We start from the raw sequence: 12,297 nt of genomic DNA, 5'->3' as shown, positions 1-12,297 counted from the left end.
TTTCACAGTAAACCATGCAACAGAACAACAATCTGAATAACATTTAAAAAATCAGCTTTATGAGAAAGGAGTGTACATGTTCTACATTTCAAGAGGCAAGAATTATTTCCAACTCTTCACAATCATATACTGGCTCAGGGGTATCCTGCCATGTCTTGAGTGAAGCTTGCTGTAGTTTTGAGAAAGGAAACCAGTGAATGCTCATGTCATTAAAAATGTCTTTGTGAACAAAGTTGTTGGTAACTGGATCTTCCAGCATAAATACTTGAATCTGTGGGACTAGTTAAGGAATCAATAACTTTTTGATTTATTTGCAAGTCCATGCTTGTACGTATACATCAGAGTGTGTGTTTTCAGATGCTTGTGCACATACAAGCAGTTCATGTCTACACTGAGTAAAGAAAACTGACCAACAAAAAGCCAACTTGCAAGATGCTGCATACATTTGTACCGAACATTAGAAAAACCATAGGTTGCTTTCTCTTAAAATCTATAATGAACATTAATAGCACTAAAATTCCACTTATGCACAGCTGAACATACCACAACATAGACTACCACACATAATTGATCAGATGTACTGATCATTTTTTATACCATATACTAAATATAGAGTGAAAAGAATTTATAAAAGCTTTAGGAAGAATTCTGATGTAAAAACTGAGTTAAATTTCTTCCACCTGTAATACAATGAGAACTAGATGAACACACAAACTTATGGGTTGGAAAAAACCCTTGAACTCCTTACCTCCCTACCAAACAAAGGTATGTTTATCTGTTCAAATCCAAAAGGATACTCTCTGTATGTAGTTGTAGCTCTTTAATCTTTGCAGAGGTAAACTGAAAACAAAATTCAGATAAGTTTCTGATTTCAAGCTGTAGAATTCTTTATTTGAAATACCAAACTGTCAGAAAAGGTACATGGCAACAGACGATCTACAATGTCAAAGAACTATACAAATCTGACAGCATATTAACAGTAAAAAAAAGCTTCAGTGTCAAGTCTGGGGATTAGGAATGTGATTTCACTAAGACAAGTAATAAACATTCAGGAAAGTCAATGAAATTTTAGTAGTACAAATACTACAGATTAAATACAGTTAAAAAAAAAAGCTGTCAGAGATTCTCACCTGCAAATAATGCTGGAAAAACTGTTTCCGAGGATGACCAAGTTGGTTAGGACATCTAGTTTCCAGTTGGCCCACAGAAAATTGTTAAAAAGAGCCTTACCACAATGAGGCATAAACACCAAAGTGGGTCGACTACAAAGTCGCTTCCCTTCCTTCAACAAATACAACAGGAAAACAGGTCATTTACCTTCGATACCACAAACAATATTTGATCCCAAGAACCAGCAAAAAGCACTGCTCTAAAGAGGCATGAATCATAGACTGATAACATGATGCTAGGTAATGACACACACACAAAAATGATGCATAAGTGCTCAAATTTCCAACTGTTATGACAATGGTGTTTTAATGCAACAATTTTTGCTCAAGCCAAATAATATAATTAGGGCGAGATTTAATATGCTGATGAATAAACAGGGCAAAAATAATACTTTGTCTAAATGCAACTAGACGGTATGTATTTTATCAAAACTTGTAAAATTAGAACTCTCCGTCACCAACATGCACAGAGAGAACAATTTGTCATTTTCCACTTTGTCTCTTGATCATCTTCAGTTTGAGGAAAGACAGACAGATTGAACTGTGCAAGGGCACACAAAGATTTATAATCAATATCACTGTTGGGAAAAGAATAAGTACTAACTTCATTATGTGGTATAACTGAACAGCCTTCATCTGTCAGAATTTGCTTTTCCCACCATGTGAATCGTGGGTCATACACATCACACCTGTCACAAGATACCTATTACAAATAACAGAAAACAAAGATAGTCAAAGTCTATATGTAACTTTATTTCTACAGCCAAGTTAATAAAGGAATGAAATTTTCATATCTGTGTAGCAACAGGAAATAGAGAAAATGATTCTGTGCTTACTATTCTTTGATCCCTAAGAGCCAGCATCAAAGCTAGCTGGTAGGAAGCAATGTGGCATGTTGCAAAGTTTCCAAGACCATACACAAGCATATCCAAGTCTCTGGGAACATCTGCTGACAAGCCTTTTTTTTGCCCAATGCTACTACTAGTATCAGGGACTGGAAACCTTGGTTGACATCTCAATGCCTTCTCCAAAGTATCTGCCATGAGATGTACTAAATATTACAGGAAAATAACATGAAGTTTATGAACACACATTTCTGCATGGCCTTCTAATTCATGTTCATTTCATCCAATTTGTATCATTTCACCACAATCAAAAATAATATGCCCTAAACATTGAAATTTTACGCTGTTTTCATTTAATGCACTGACATAAGTAATGTTCTGCTGTTCAAGACTAGTTTCCCCAAACACACGTACAGCTTAAAATACAAAATTTTGATTGAGAAAGATACTATTTTCCAACTCACCTACAATTCTCTTGAAAAAGTCTGATGCTATCAAATCCTCTCTTTAAAAAGAAACACGAAAAGAAAAAATCAGTGATCAATTTTCACTTAAACTTTTCACTACTTAACAAGGGATTGGAGACGGGAGCTAGTTGTTCGTTCAGATGTTCTCAAAAATATAATTTCTGAAACTTACAATGAACTGCATGTGATGAATAGGACTAACTAAATACACTCGTATGTTTGTCATGATGTTATGAGCATCTAAGTTTTCCCGAGTGATTGCATTTTTTAACGGAACAGCTGTAAAGTGTGTATAATTGTACTGAGGCCGGTATTTGCGTATCACAGGATCTACCTGCAATGACGGATCCTCCTTTTAATGCGATCGATATCAACAACTTCGTCACTGTCCATGATTGTCAACTGCTCAAGCAACAAATCCGGCCTAATCTTTCGTCTTTCTCTTCGTTTCCTGTGTTTCACCACCTCGAATTCGTCAAGCTTATTGCAGCTTCTCTCGTGGTCAGCCATTTTGGGAGATCTTGTCCTAGGAGTGTCTCTGTCGTTACTCAATTTAACGGAAAACAAAGCCAATCTTTTTTAAAAGGTACTTAATTTAAGTAAGAGCTATTTTCTTTATAACGTCACGTCACTTTGATCTTATCAGGACTGACACAATTGGAAAAAATATTCTATGTATTCTCCCTGCTTAGGAAGAGTCATCTCCCATGCCAACAGACGTTATAGAAATGGAACAGCAGACAGCAGCTACGGGAACTAGGCGACACCCAGTTAGAAACATAGTATATCACATAGACTATACAGTCAAGCACCCGACACTTGAAGAATTTTAGGTCAAAGTTAATCATAAACCTAAATAAATAATCCCTCCTTATTACGAATCATGGTGAACCCGGAAGATTTGCAGGAAATAGGTCCTCCGTACCAGCCGTCACGTAGCCTGCGCTCAGGCTCCCAGTCACGCTTCTGTCTCCCTGCAGTGGAAGACACCAACAAGAAGCGCACTGGAGCCAGGGCCTTCAAAAATGCGGCACCTAAGCTGTGGAATGCTCTGCCATCGTCACTCTCCACCATCACCTCACCAACCACGTTCCGCAAGAAACTGAAAACCCATCTGTTTCTTTCAAGCCAGTCTTAAACTACCAAGAAACACTTCTGTCCATTTTTTTACTTTTCCTGGTGTTTTATATATTTGTTAACTTTTTTGTTCTTCATTTGTTCTTTTTTCTGCGCAATGAGCATTCTTCGGAATGGATACCTGCGCATTACAAATCGACATCATCATCATCATCAAGATAAATGATTAGGATTTAGGTACACATCTAACCCTGGCCCGAGTTAACTCCTCCAAATGTTAGGTGGCTGGATCTGATTACATAGTTTGTGTAATTTGTGTCACGCACAAACTGCATTTATGAAATAAGGAGTCGCAAAAAATTAATAGGTCGATTTCATGCATAACATTCTTAATACCTGAAAACTGTGCTCTTTAACTCGGGTATGTTTGCACGGTAGCATTATACTGGATTAAAAAACTTTATATTAAACTGTAAAGATGTCTAAACACCAGAATTTAAGGTATTTTCGAGTTCCTGTGCAGTCAGAAAATAATGTGCTGGTCTAATGACGCAAACATTCCATTTCACAAAATTCAAAAATAATAATGAGCTTATATAGCATGGCACCCTAGCTTAAGCCCTCTGTGTTTTATCCCCCTAAAATGTTTATGACTAAAGATATTGAAAAGCACAAAAAAAAAACTACAACCCTTCATGATAATGAGAAAAATGCATTATAGATTTATAAACCTTTATTTCTCATTTTGTATTTGCAACATTCAAAGGTATAAATCTAGCATGCATTCTCAAATACATATGCAGATATACAAACATGCAAGCACACATGAATGTACGGTTTATGTACCCATTGATGCACATGCACTTCAATAGTCTCTCTCTTACACACACACACAAATATACACAGACTTAAGTGTCACAATCGCAACTGTCTCCACAGTTTGTTGTTCTCTGGATACCTTTAATATCTGATGCTGCATCATCTTTGCCTTCCTGGACAAAATTAGCAAAGGCAGGTTTATGCTCAAACTTTGATCATAAACAAGTCCAATTATTTTGCTGAGTCAGTAAAATGAGAACACCGTCAATCTGTCATAAAAGCTAACTTTTTTAGCAAATGCAAAAGAGAAAAATTGTTTTAAAATTCAGTATGCTTCTTCTATGCTAAACATTTGTTAGACCCCCTAATTATGTGTCATTATGCAAAGTAGGAAAATGAGATATTCCCTTTTTATTATTCTCCCTCTTCTCAAAGAAAATATGAGAAAGATTTAATATATACCAATTTCTAGTACCTCTTAGGTACTTCAATCTCTACTATCAAACCCATGATCTTAAAATATGAAAATGTAAGAATTTTAAACAAAAAAGTCCTTGCTCATCAAGGGCCCTTTTATTCAACTCCTTTTTTGCATCTTTTCTTTTAAAAATTTAATCAAGCCCTACCATTCCTGCAGAACTATTTCCAGCTTGTACTGTTAAAGCTGAACTTTTATCTGCAGTTGAAGAAATTTTTCTGTGAGGTCTGCGCTGTCGACTATTTGACTGATGCTTAACATTATTAACAGTCCATGGTCCGAGGCTGTCATACGCATAATAATCCATTGGATATGTCTCATACCACTCTGCATTCTTCAGTGCAACTGCAAGCTGAAAAATAGGATCTCATATTTTATAGACAAAAAACAAATGTTAACACACTGGGCCTGGTTTTCATGCATCTTTTGAGCACAACAGCAACCAAAATTATGCACTAAACAGCTTGGTTATAAGATCATATGCTCTCTGTTAACAAGAACAAGAAAAATTATACGCAAAATAATTTAAAAGTTAGAAATCTGTAATATATTCCACATCTAACAGCGAAAAAGTAAACATTCAGAGCCATGTTTTGAAATCTCTGCAATGTTCACTTTTTTTATAGGAAAAAATAAAACAAACTTGGCATGGAATACATCTAGTTATCATAGACCAAATTCTGGTAAAAACCTACTGTCTTGAATTTTTAGGAAAAAACTCACCTCATATGGTGTCAGTAATGGCTTCTCAAATGCTGTACCCCAGTCAATTGACAGGCGTGGACATGCGATCTGTACCCAACTGACACAGGAGAAAATGAATTAAGATTTAAAGGATAATTTGCATTTAAGGCAAAAGATAAGTGATAAGATTTTTACTTCATGTCTTCATGCATGTGTATACAAGTGACTCAGGCACCTGTATATGCAACCACTTTCTTACTTTGCAAAATCATTTACAGCTACATTAATGCCTCAACAGGATGTGTGATTCTGCACAAATTTTATTATTTTGCAACTCCATGCTCACATCAGTTTATTACACATTTCAAAAGATACAGATTTTCCTGGAACCTGTCTCAGCAATTGGCTTTATCTAACTTTTTATATTTTTAAGCAGAACATAAAATATGGAAATGAGGCTTCACTGATAAACAAATTGGCACACACAAAATGTTGTTCCTCATGCAGTTCCTTGGTCAAAAGACAAAACAATAAAAACTCAACTTACACATCAACATCTTGGAAAAGTTTCATTTTGTCTGGAAACACTTCAGACAGCAGTACTGTTACGCACTCTTTGCCACTAGCAATAATCTGTTCTTTCATAGTCTGTATATACCAAAATATACCTCATATATATATATACACACACACAAGGGCATACCCATACTAACATGTTTATTGCATAACCTTCATATCTTTACATAACTTTTTATTAATATAGTTCAATAGCCAACAACAAAATTAAAGAATAGGCATGTTTTATTTATGAATTCTTTCTGAGTGATCTAAAGAAGAAACATTCTTTTTCAATACACAAGTCAGAAGAATCATAGTGATATTTCAATCAATAACCACAAAGATTTAATTGTAAGACTTCATCTCAGACTAGTGTTTCGTTAATGTGTTTTGATAAAATCAATCACCTCCAGAACCTGTGGAGAACCCTGTCTCCCAAGGGTTCCAAGCACCAGGCCTATCCTCTTGGCCTGGGACGCTACTGCAATGGCTGCCTGTCTGTTTGCTTTCATGCGATCAAAGTCATAGTATTCTCTTGTAAATTCCTTGTTGTATGGGTCATACCTGTTAAGTACAGAAAAGTACTTATCTCAAGGTATTCACATATGGTCCATTTACTCCTGATATCCTTGAAATTGCTTTATTTGTTATTTTTACTGGAAAAGTTGACTTCTTTTAGTGCTGTACATTGTTATAATTCCCAGAGCAAAATCAGTTTTGTGTTTACCAGCCTGAATCATCACATTAGACTGGTGACTAGAATATCTTGTACATAGGCGTTGGAAAGAGGAAACAGTTACAATTCCTAAGAATGTGGACAACTTGTGACAATTTTCCAGACTACTTAAGACACTGAGTAATAATCTTTTGAGACAAAAAAGTCTCTTGTGAAATCTTTATCAAAAGCCAGCTTACTTGTAGGCTGGGACACTAGGATTATGGATCATGATGGATTCCAAATGGAAGCGGCCATCACCAAGATAACTGCAGAAAATGATGAAAAATTAAAGTAGATAATACTACTACTAATAATAATAACGATGAAGATTTTCATTGAAACTTAAGTAAAAGAAAGAAAAACAAACTGACACGACATTCTGAGACTGGATGCATTTCAAGATTCTGTATAGTCCAGTCCCTTGAACTAGCTGTTAACTGGGGAAACTGGATGGGGTTTTCCACTGTGACCTTTGCTGAATGGCAGTGAGCAGGTTAGGCATGTAACAGCCTCGCTGGTAATTTTACTTGACGACTTATATCCTTTTGCAAGCTCTAAGGAGATTTATCATGATTGTTAACACCTTCCAAAATATAAGAATTTGTAGAAACGGATATTCAGAAACAACATTTTCAACTTGCTGTGTCACTGCTGAATCAAGTGCAGTATAAGCTACTCAAAAAAAGACGTTAGACATGCTTTATCATTATGTATCTATATATATAAACACTGATGAAAATAATGTAAGAGGTGACTATCAGTCAGTCAGATAATTAGAAAAACTGAAAATTGTAAAATGCTCTATTAGCTGAAGTTTAGATATGTAGGCAGTCTGTTCAGTTAGAGGAGATGAATCTGAGACTAGGCTTTAGTGCCTCTTAGCCGAAACTGTTTATTCTACATGATAAGATGACATTTATGTGCTGCCAGTAAAGAAGCATGCACATGCACATGCCTCATCCTTTTCCCTATTATTTTTATATTAATAGTTAATGTAGTAGAAAGGAGATCTAAACCACCATCATTAAAAAGCTCACATGATAGCATCAGCTTTATGCAAATGAGGAGATGTGCATCCCAAAATCTCTCCAGGGGACAAAGGTTTACACTGGGGTAAGAGAATGGTAAAATCCTTTGAGAGTTCTTGCTTCGCACTCTGTAAACAGAACAACAAAAGAAATTTTGAGTTTTATTTGCTCAAAGTACACTGCTGTTTTGTTAATTTAAATATATATATATTGCTCTCAAGTAATATTCATAAAACTACTTGGCATTCTGACTGCCCCTTACCTGCAAGGCTGCTACAAACTGAATTGTGCTGACAAGAGCAAGGTGAGAGCCATGTTCAAAGTTGAAACGTAGCGTTTCAATGAAATGGAAGGTGTCAATTTTTATATCCACAAACACATACAACATCTGGATTCCTTGGGTGCGGTCTATAGGAACTGCAAATACATGAGATATTTTGATAGCATGATGTTGCTCATATCTCACAATATGATTAGCAAAGTCTGTGTGATGTCAAAAACACATGGAAGAAACTAGATCAACATATGACTGGTAAATCCTAACGAGTTAATAAACTTCAAATTAATAAACCAGATGTCAATAATATTTCAGAGCTACACTTGAAGAAAATCACAGCAATTTATTTATTCGGACAAGTCAAGGGCACAGAAAGTGCTTATGACACTTTATGAAGTACAACACGAAGTACAGTACTACTTTTTCTCAGTGCAACATTGTTTATGAGCATAATATTTCTTTCCTGTGTTATACCCTTTTTTTGCTGCACACCTACAGTATAAGACGTCCAAAAGTGAACTCTGTACTCACTATAGAAAACGGAAACAATTCCAATAAAATTAACAGTTTTAATTTGAATGCTTAAAAAAGTAAACAGTAAACTGTTAAGTATCATTGGTCTTCAACTTAATGTGTTTGTGATATGCTTTCCAACAGTGTTGGAACTTGGTACTTACTGAGGCAACTGTGACCATAATGCACCATTAAATCAGCTCCCAGGGCTCGTGCTGTGAAATCATCTACACAACAAGCACCATAGGTTACATCACCCATAATCATAGTCTCTGCTTCTGTGAATCTGTCAGCAGAAAACATTCAAAATAATATCATGTATTATCACTCTCCCTATGAACTACAAGACATGTAACCAAGCATCATATCTTACACTCTACTCACAACACAAAGCACTATATCCTACATATACATAAGACACACACAAAACACATGCACACAAAAAGGTGCCTAGACAAAAACAGCTACATAAGCAAAAAGAACTGGAAGGCATGAAAAAAGAGAAGAGAAAGCCATCAGCTATTTGAAGTATTCACAGTAAGGGGGTCTTAAGGCAAGAAATGAAAGCGTCAAAGGTTGTAAGTGCGAAGTGATGGTGGTGAAGCATTCCAGACACTAGGGTCATGGAAAGAAAAATTATCAGTGGCCAAACTCTTACTGTCTGACACATGGCACATGCAGGTTGATATAAGCAAATCAAAGAGACCAAATGGGCTTTTAAGGTATTAATAACATAAATATCCGCGAACAAGGCCATGGAGACAATGATAGCAGAGCGAGACCACCTTGTCAGGCATGGACAGACACCCAGTCCAGAACAAGAAGCTGCACATTGTCATCATACATATCAGGGCCCAGTAACTGGACATCAATGGCAAACAAAATGGCCCAACAACAGAACTTTGTGGCACCCCATATTTCACGTCAGTAGCTGTAGATATCAAATCTTGGATTATCACAGAATGAGTTTTCATTAGCAACAAGATGACAACAGCATGTTTGAAAGGACAGGGTTATGTATGCTGTATAAAAGGAAGGGCTGATTACTGAAGAAACTGCACCAATACATGATCTACATTTTGAGTGAGGAGGTTCTCAAGACAGTTCATTGGTATAGCAGTGAGATTAAAAGTATAATCCACATTTGAGGTCTAAAGATATCTAAGTACAGAATCCATGCAAGCAATAAAAGAATTCTCAGATGAAGTAGCACCAGCCCTTGAATTCACCTGCCTCAAGTGTGACCAGATTTATTTTGTAGGATTGTTTTGTGTAATGACCTGAGGAATACATAGCCTGGAAATTCCTCAATATAATAATCCTTGCCTCAGATGTCAAGAAGCAACAATCCTCATTTCCCTGTTCCACATTCTATGCAATCTAAACTTAAGAAATTAGGAAACCCAATATTCCTCTTAATGACATGTTTTCTTACAAAGAAAAGCTGAAATATCGTTGTAATACTTATACACCAACAGATTTATTTAACAAGGAAAATACATTACAATTTAATAAGGTTTTGTCCTATAATATTACTGATGAACTTAAAAATTGTACATGATTTTGACTATAACAATTACCTTTCAATAATGTCTGCAATAGTGCAAGCAAAAAGAAGAAGCCCTTCTGGAAACTGCAATGCAACTCGATGAGCATTGATCTGACGAATCTTCCAGATAGTTTTATGAATCTCGAAGTTGTAATTTCCAGGGAGCTGTTAAACAGATCCAGATAAGTCTGATTTATCTCTCAGGATAAAAGACACATAAAAAAGGAAATATAAATTGACATTAATTTTCACCACCCCATTTTTTGCAGGGAAAAGAATTGATATTTTTCTCCACTGTGAAAACAAATTTGTGACAGACAGCGGAAATTAACGCGTGCTATTATATATTATACACATCCTTCATAATTTACTATGTGGTTTCTTAAATTGGCCTCAGGAAAATGACCAAAATATAAGAAAAATATTCTAAAAAATTTCAAGACCTTTCCATAAAGCACCAGGAAAAAAACTGTGACTAAATGTGATTGATATGAGGGAAGGCATATGTCAGTTGCTGATTCGAAATTTATGTAGGCAGACTTGGAACTTTATTCCAAAGAAATAGAAATGGAATCACTGTACTTTAGTATGTAAGTCACGACTCAGTAATGGAAGAACTTACCTGTTTCATACATTGTTCAATTTCTGGGTCATTCAATATATCAAGTGGAATTTGATGGGCTGTTTTTTTATCTGCTGCAAGATCAAATGAGTCATGAAATAATAATCTGAGAGTAATGCACATCAGAACATGCACGATCGACTGCAGAATATACTGTTCCTTTGTATTTTTAGCCCACAAAATAGAAATATGCCATATTCTCAAGCTAGTTGTTGAGATATTTTCACTTTCTAACTGTAGCATCATTATAATCCATAAACAGGGCTTCTGCTTATGCAAAAAATTGTGTACAGTACGCATTAAAAGTTCGGAGGACCCCTTCAATTTTCGTCAATGGGGTCCCCTTCAAATTTGGGCGAAGAACAGGGACCCCTTAAAAATCTGAAGGGGTCCCTGGGACCCCAAAGAATTTAGCCTTAGCAGAAGCCCTGATAAACCTTTCCCAAAAATGGTGCAATAAATTAAACATAACATTAAATTTTTACATCAGTTTCAATAAGAGAAAATTTTCATTGTGTACTTTTAGTTCAATGGAAATTCTCTTCAAAAACTACTTTTATGCTTTACAGTGTTCAACAGTAATAATTGATACACACTTTACATAGCTGTATAATAAGCCTTCTGTAACCTTAAAAGTGGAACTTTTGCCAACAAAACAGGGATAATAAATCAAACATTTTCTGCAATAGTGGTTGCCTAAGTTTGAGGGGAATAACTTACCCAGAACAGAATATTTGCAAATATATATACCCATCTTTACATGTGTACGTAAAAGCACTTTCAACCACATCCATATTTCACCGCACTGAGCAAATAATATTCTGTCATCTATTGATAGTGTTATAGGCTTCTATTGCTTGCTAAGCTTTCATCGCGTTTTCTTCCCTATTCAAACAAGCTTTAAAAGTCACGAAGTTTTGATATGCACTGTTTTTGGTGAAGTGGACCCCGCTGTTTACTTCCCCCACCCCACCCTCAAATGTTCTTTAGATAAGGTTGGGCAAATGACATCCTATCTACCATGACTTTCGAAGGAAATAACTTTCACCTCTAGTGAAAATTTTTCGCTGAGAATTTGCAGAAACAACTATAGCGCTTCCACACGGCTTCTCTCGTTCGCATGGTGGATTTTCAGAAGCGTCTGCCATGAGGGTCTCCTTCTGCTAGTCGGAGTGTTCTCCCCTGCAACCCAGTCCATGAAAACGTCAACAGCCTGAGTTTTGGATCAACGGGAAGCAAAGATCGTAAATACAACACGGTCTTTAGATAGGAGAGAGATCACGTATAATTAATTTTGATAACCCCGAATTTTCTAACAGCCAGATCCTAGAGAGTTGTTGTGTGAAAAAAACAGACGTGCAAAAGAAAGCAATGTACCGGTACAGTCCACAGTCCACTGCAGTATTTATGTTCGCCATCATTTTGCTTGTGGCAATGATCGAAGCAGAGTTCTAATTAAATTATCAGTTCGTTATCTCACAGCAACTGTTAAG

General features: G+C 36.0%; 2 protein-coding genes across 3 annotated transcripts; both read right to left on the bottom strand.

Moving 5' to 3' along the window:
- Positions 1-37: 37 nt before the first annotated feature.
- Positions 38-3,424, bottom strand: LOC112561348 (SRR1-like protein). Its single transcript, XM_025233767.1, has 7 exons — positions 2,816-3,424; positions 2,479-2,519; positions 2,006-2,205; positions 1,774-1,872; positions 1,131-1,282; positions 798-840; positions 38-271 (listed from the first exon to the last, which is right to left on the bottom strand). The coding sequence occupies exons 1-7, from the start codon at positions 2,989-2,991 to the stop codon at positions 89-91; spliced, it is 894 nt and encodes a 297-aa protein (XP_025089552.1). The 5' UTR covers positions 2,992-3,424; the 3' UTR covers positions 38-88.
- An 852-nt stretch (positions 3,425-4,276) lies between these two features.
- On the bottom strand, positions 4,277-11,986 carry LOC112563107 (2-(3-amino-3-carboxypropyl)histidine synthase subunit 1-like). 2 transcript variants are annotated; one of them, XM_025236851.1, is made up of 12 exons: positions 11,853-11,986; positions 10,805-10,878; positions 10,214-10,347; positions 8,798-8,919; positions 8,106-8,260; positions 7,853-7,971; positions 7,013-7,081; positions 6,505-6,661; positions 6,087-6,187; positions 5,579-5,657; positions 5,004-5,207; positions 4,277-4,550 (listed from the first exon to the last, which is right to left on the bottom strand). In XM_025236851.1, exons 1-12 carry the CDS (start codon positions 11,950-11,952, stop codon positions 4,467-4,469), a joined length of 1,398 nt encoding a protein of 465 aa, XP_025092636.1. In that variant the 5' UTR covers positions 11,953-11,986; the 3' UTR covers positions 4,277-4,466. The 2 variants fall into 2 exon arrangements, with proteins under 2 accessions (XP_025092636.1, XP_025092637.1); XM_025236852.1 differs by having other exon boundaries at positions 10,805-10,875.
- Positions 11,987-12,297: the final 311 nt, after the last annotated feature.

Source organism: Pomacea canaliculata, linkage group LG4, assembly GCF_003073045.1.
Source record: "Pomacea canaliculata isolate SZHN2017 linkage group LG4, ASM307304v1, whole genome shotgun sequence".
In the NCBI taxonomy this organism is placed as follows: Eukaryota; Metazoa; Mollusca; class Gastropoda; order Architaenioglossa; family Ampullariidae; genus Pomacea; species Pomacea canaliculata.
This window is presented reverse-complemented; position numbering and strand designations above follow the sequence as displayed.

What these genes read in the sequence shown, in the direction of transcription:
- LOC112563107 (XM_025236851.1), bottom strand. Translation starts at nt 11,952, where the DNA reads ATGGCAGACGCTTCTGAAAATCCACCATGCGAACGAGAGAAGCCGTGT. An exon ending in CCTAGTGTCCCAGCCTACAA is followed by an intron (nt 6,662 to 7,012) that starts GTAAGCTGGCTT and finishes TGTACTTAACAG; the next exon opens with GTATGACCCATACAACAAGG. An exon ending in CATTACTGACACCATATGAG is followed by an intron (nt 5,208 to 5,578) that starts GTGAGTTTTTTC and finishes CCTATTTTTCAG; the next exon opens with CTTGCAGTTGCACTGAAGAA.
- LOC112561348 (XM_025233767.1), bottom strand. Translation starts at nt 2,991, where the DNA reads ATGGCTGACCACGAGAGAAGCTGCAATAAGCTTGACGAATTCGAGGTG. An exon ending in CTTTTTCAAGAGAATTGTAG is followed by an intron (nt 2,206 to 2,478) that starts GTGAGTTGGAAA and finishes ATCTCATGGCAG; the next exon opens with ATACTTTGGAGAAGGCATTG. An exon ending in GCTACAACTACATACAGAGA is followed by an intron (nt 272 to 797) that starts GTATCCTTTTGG and finishes CTAGTCCCACAG; the next exon opens with ATTCAAGTATTTATGCTGGA.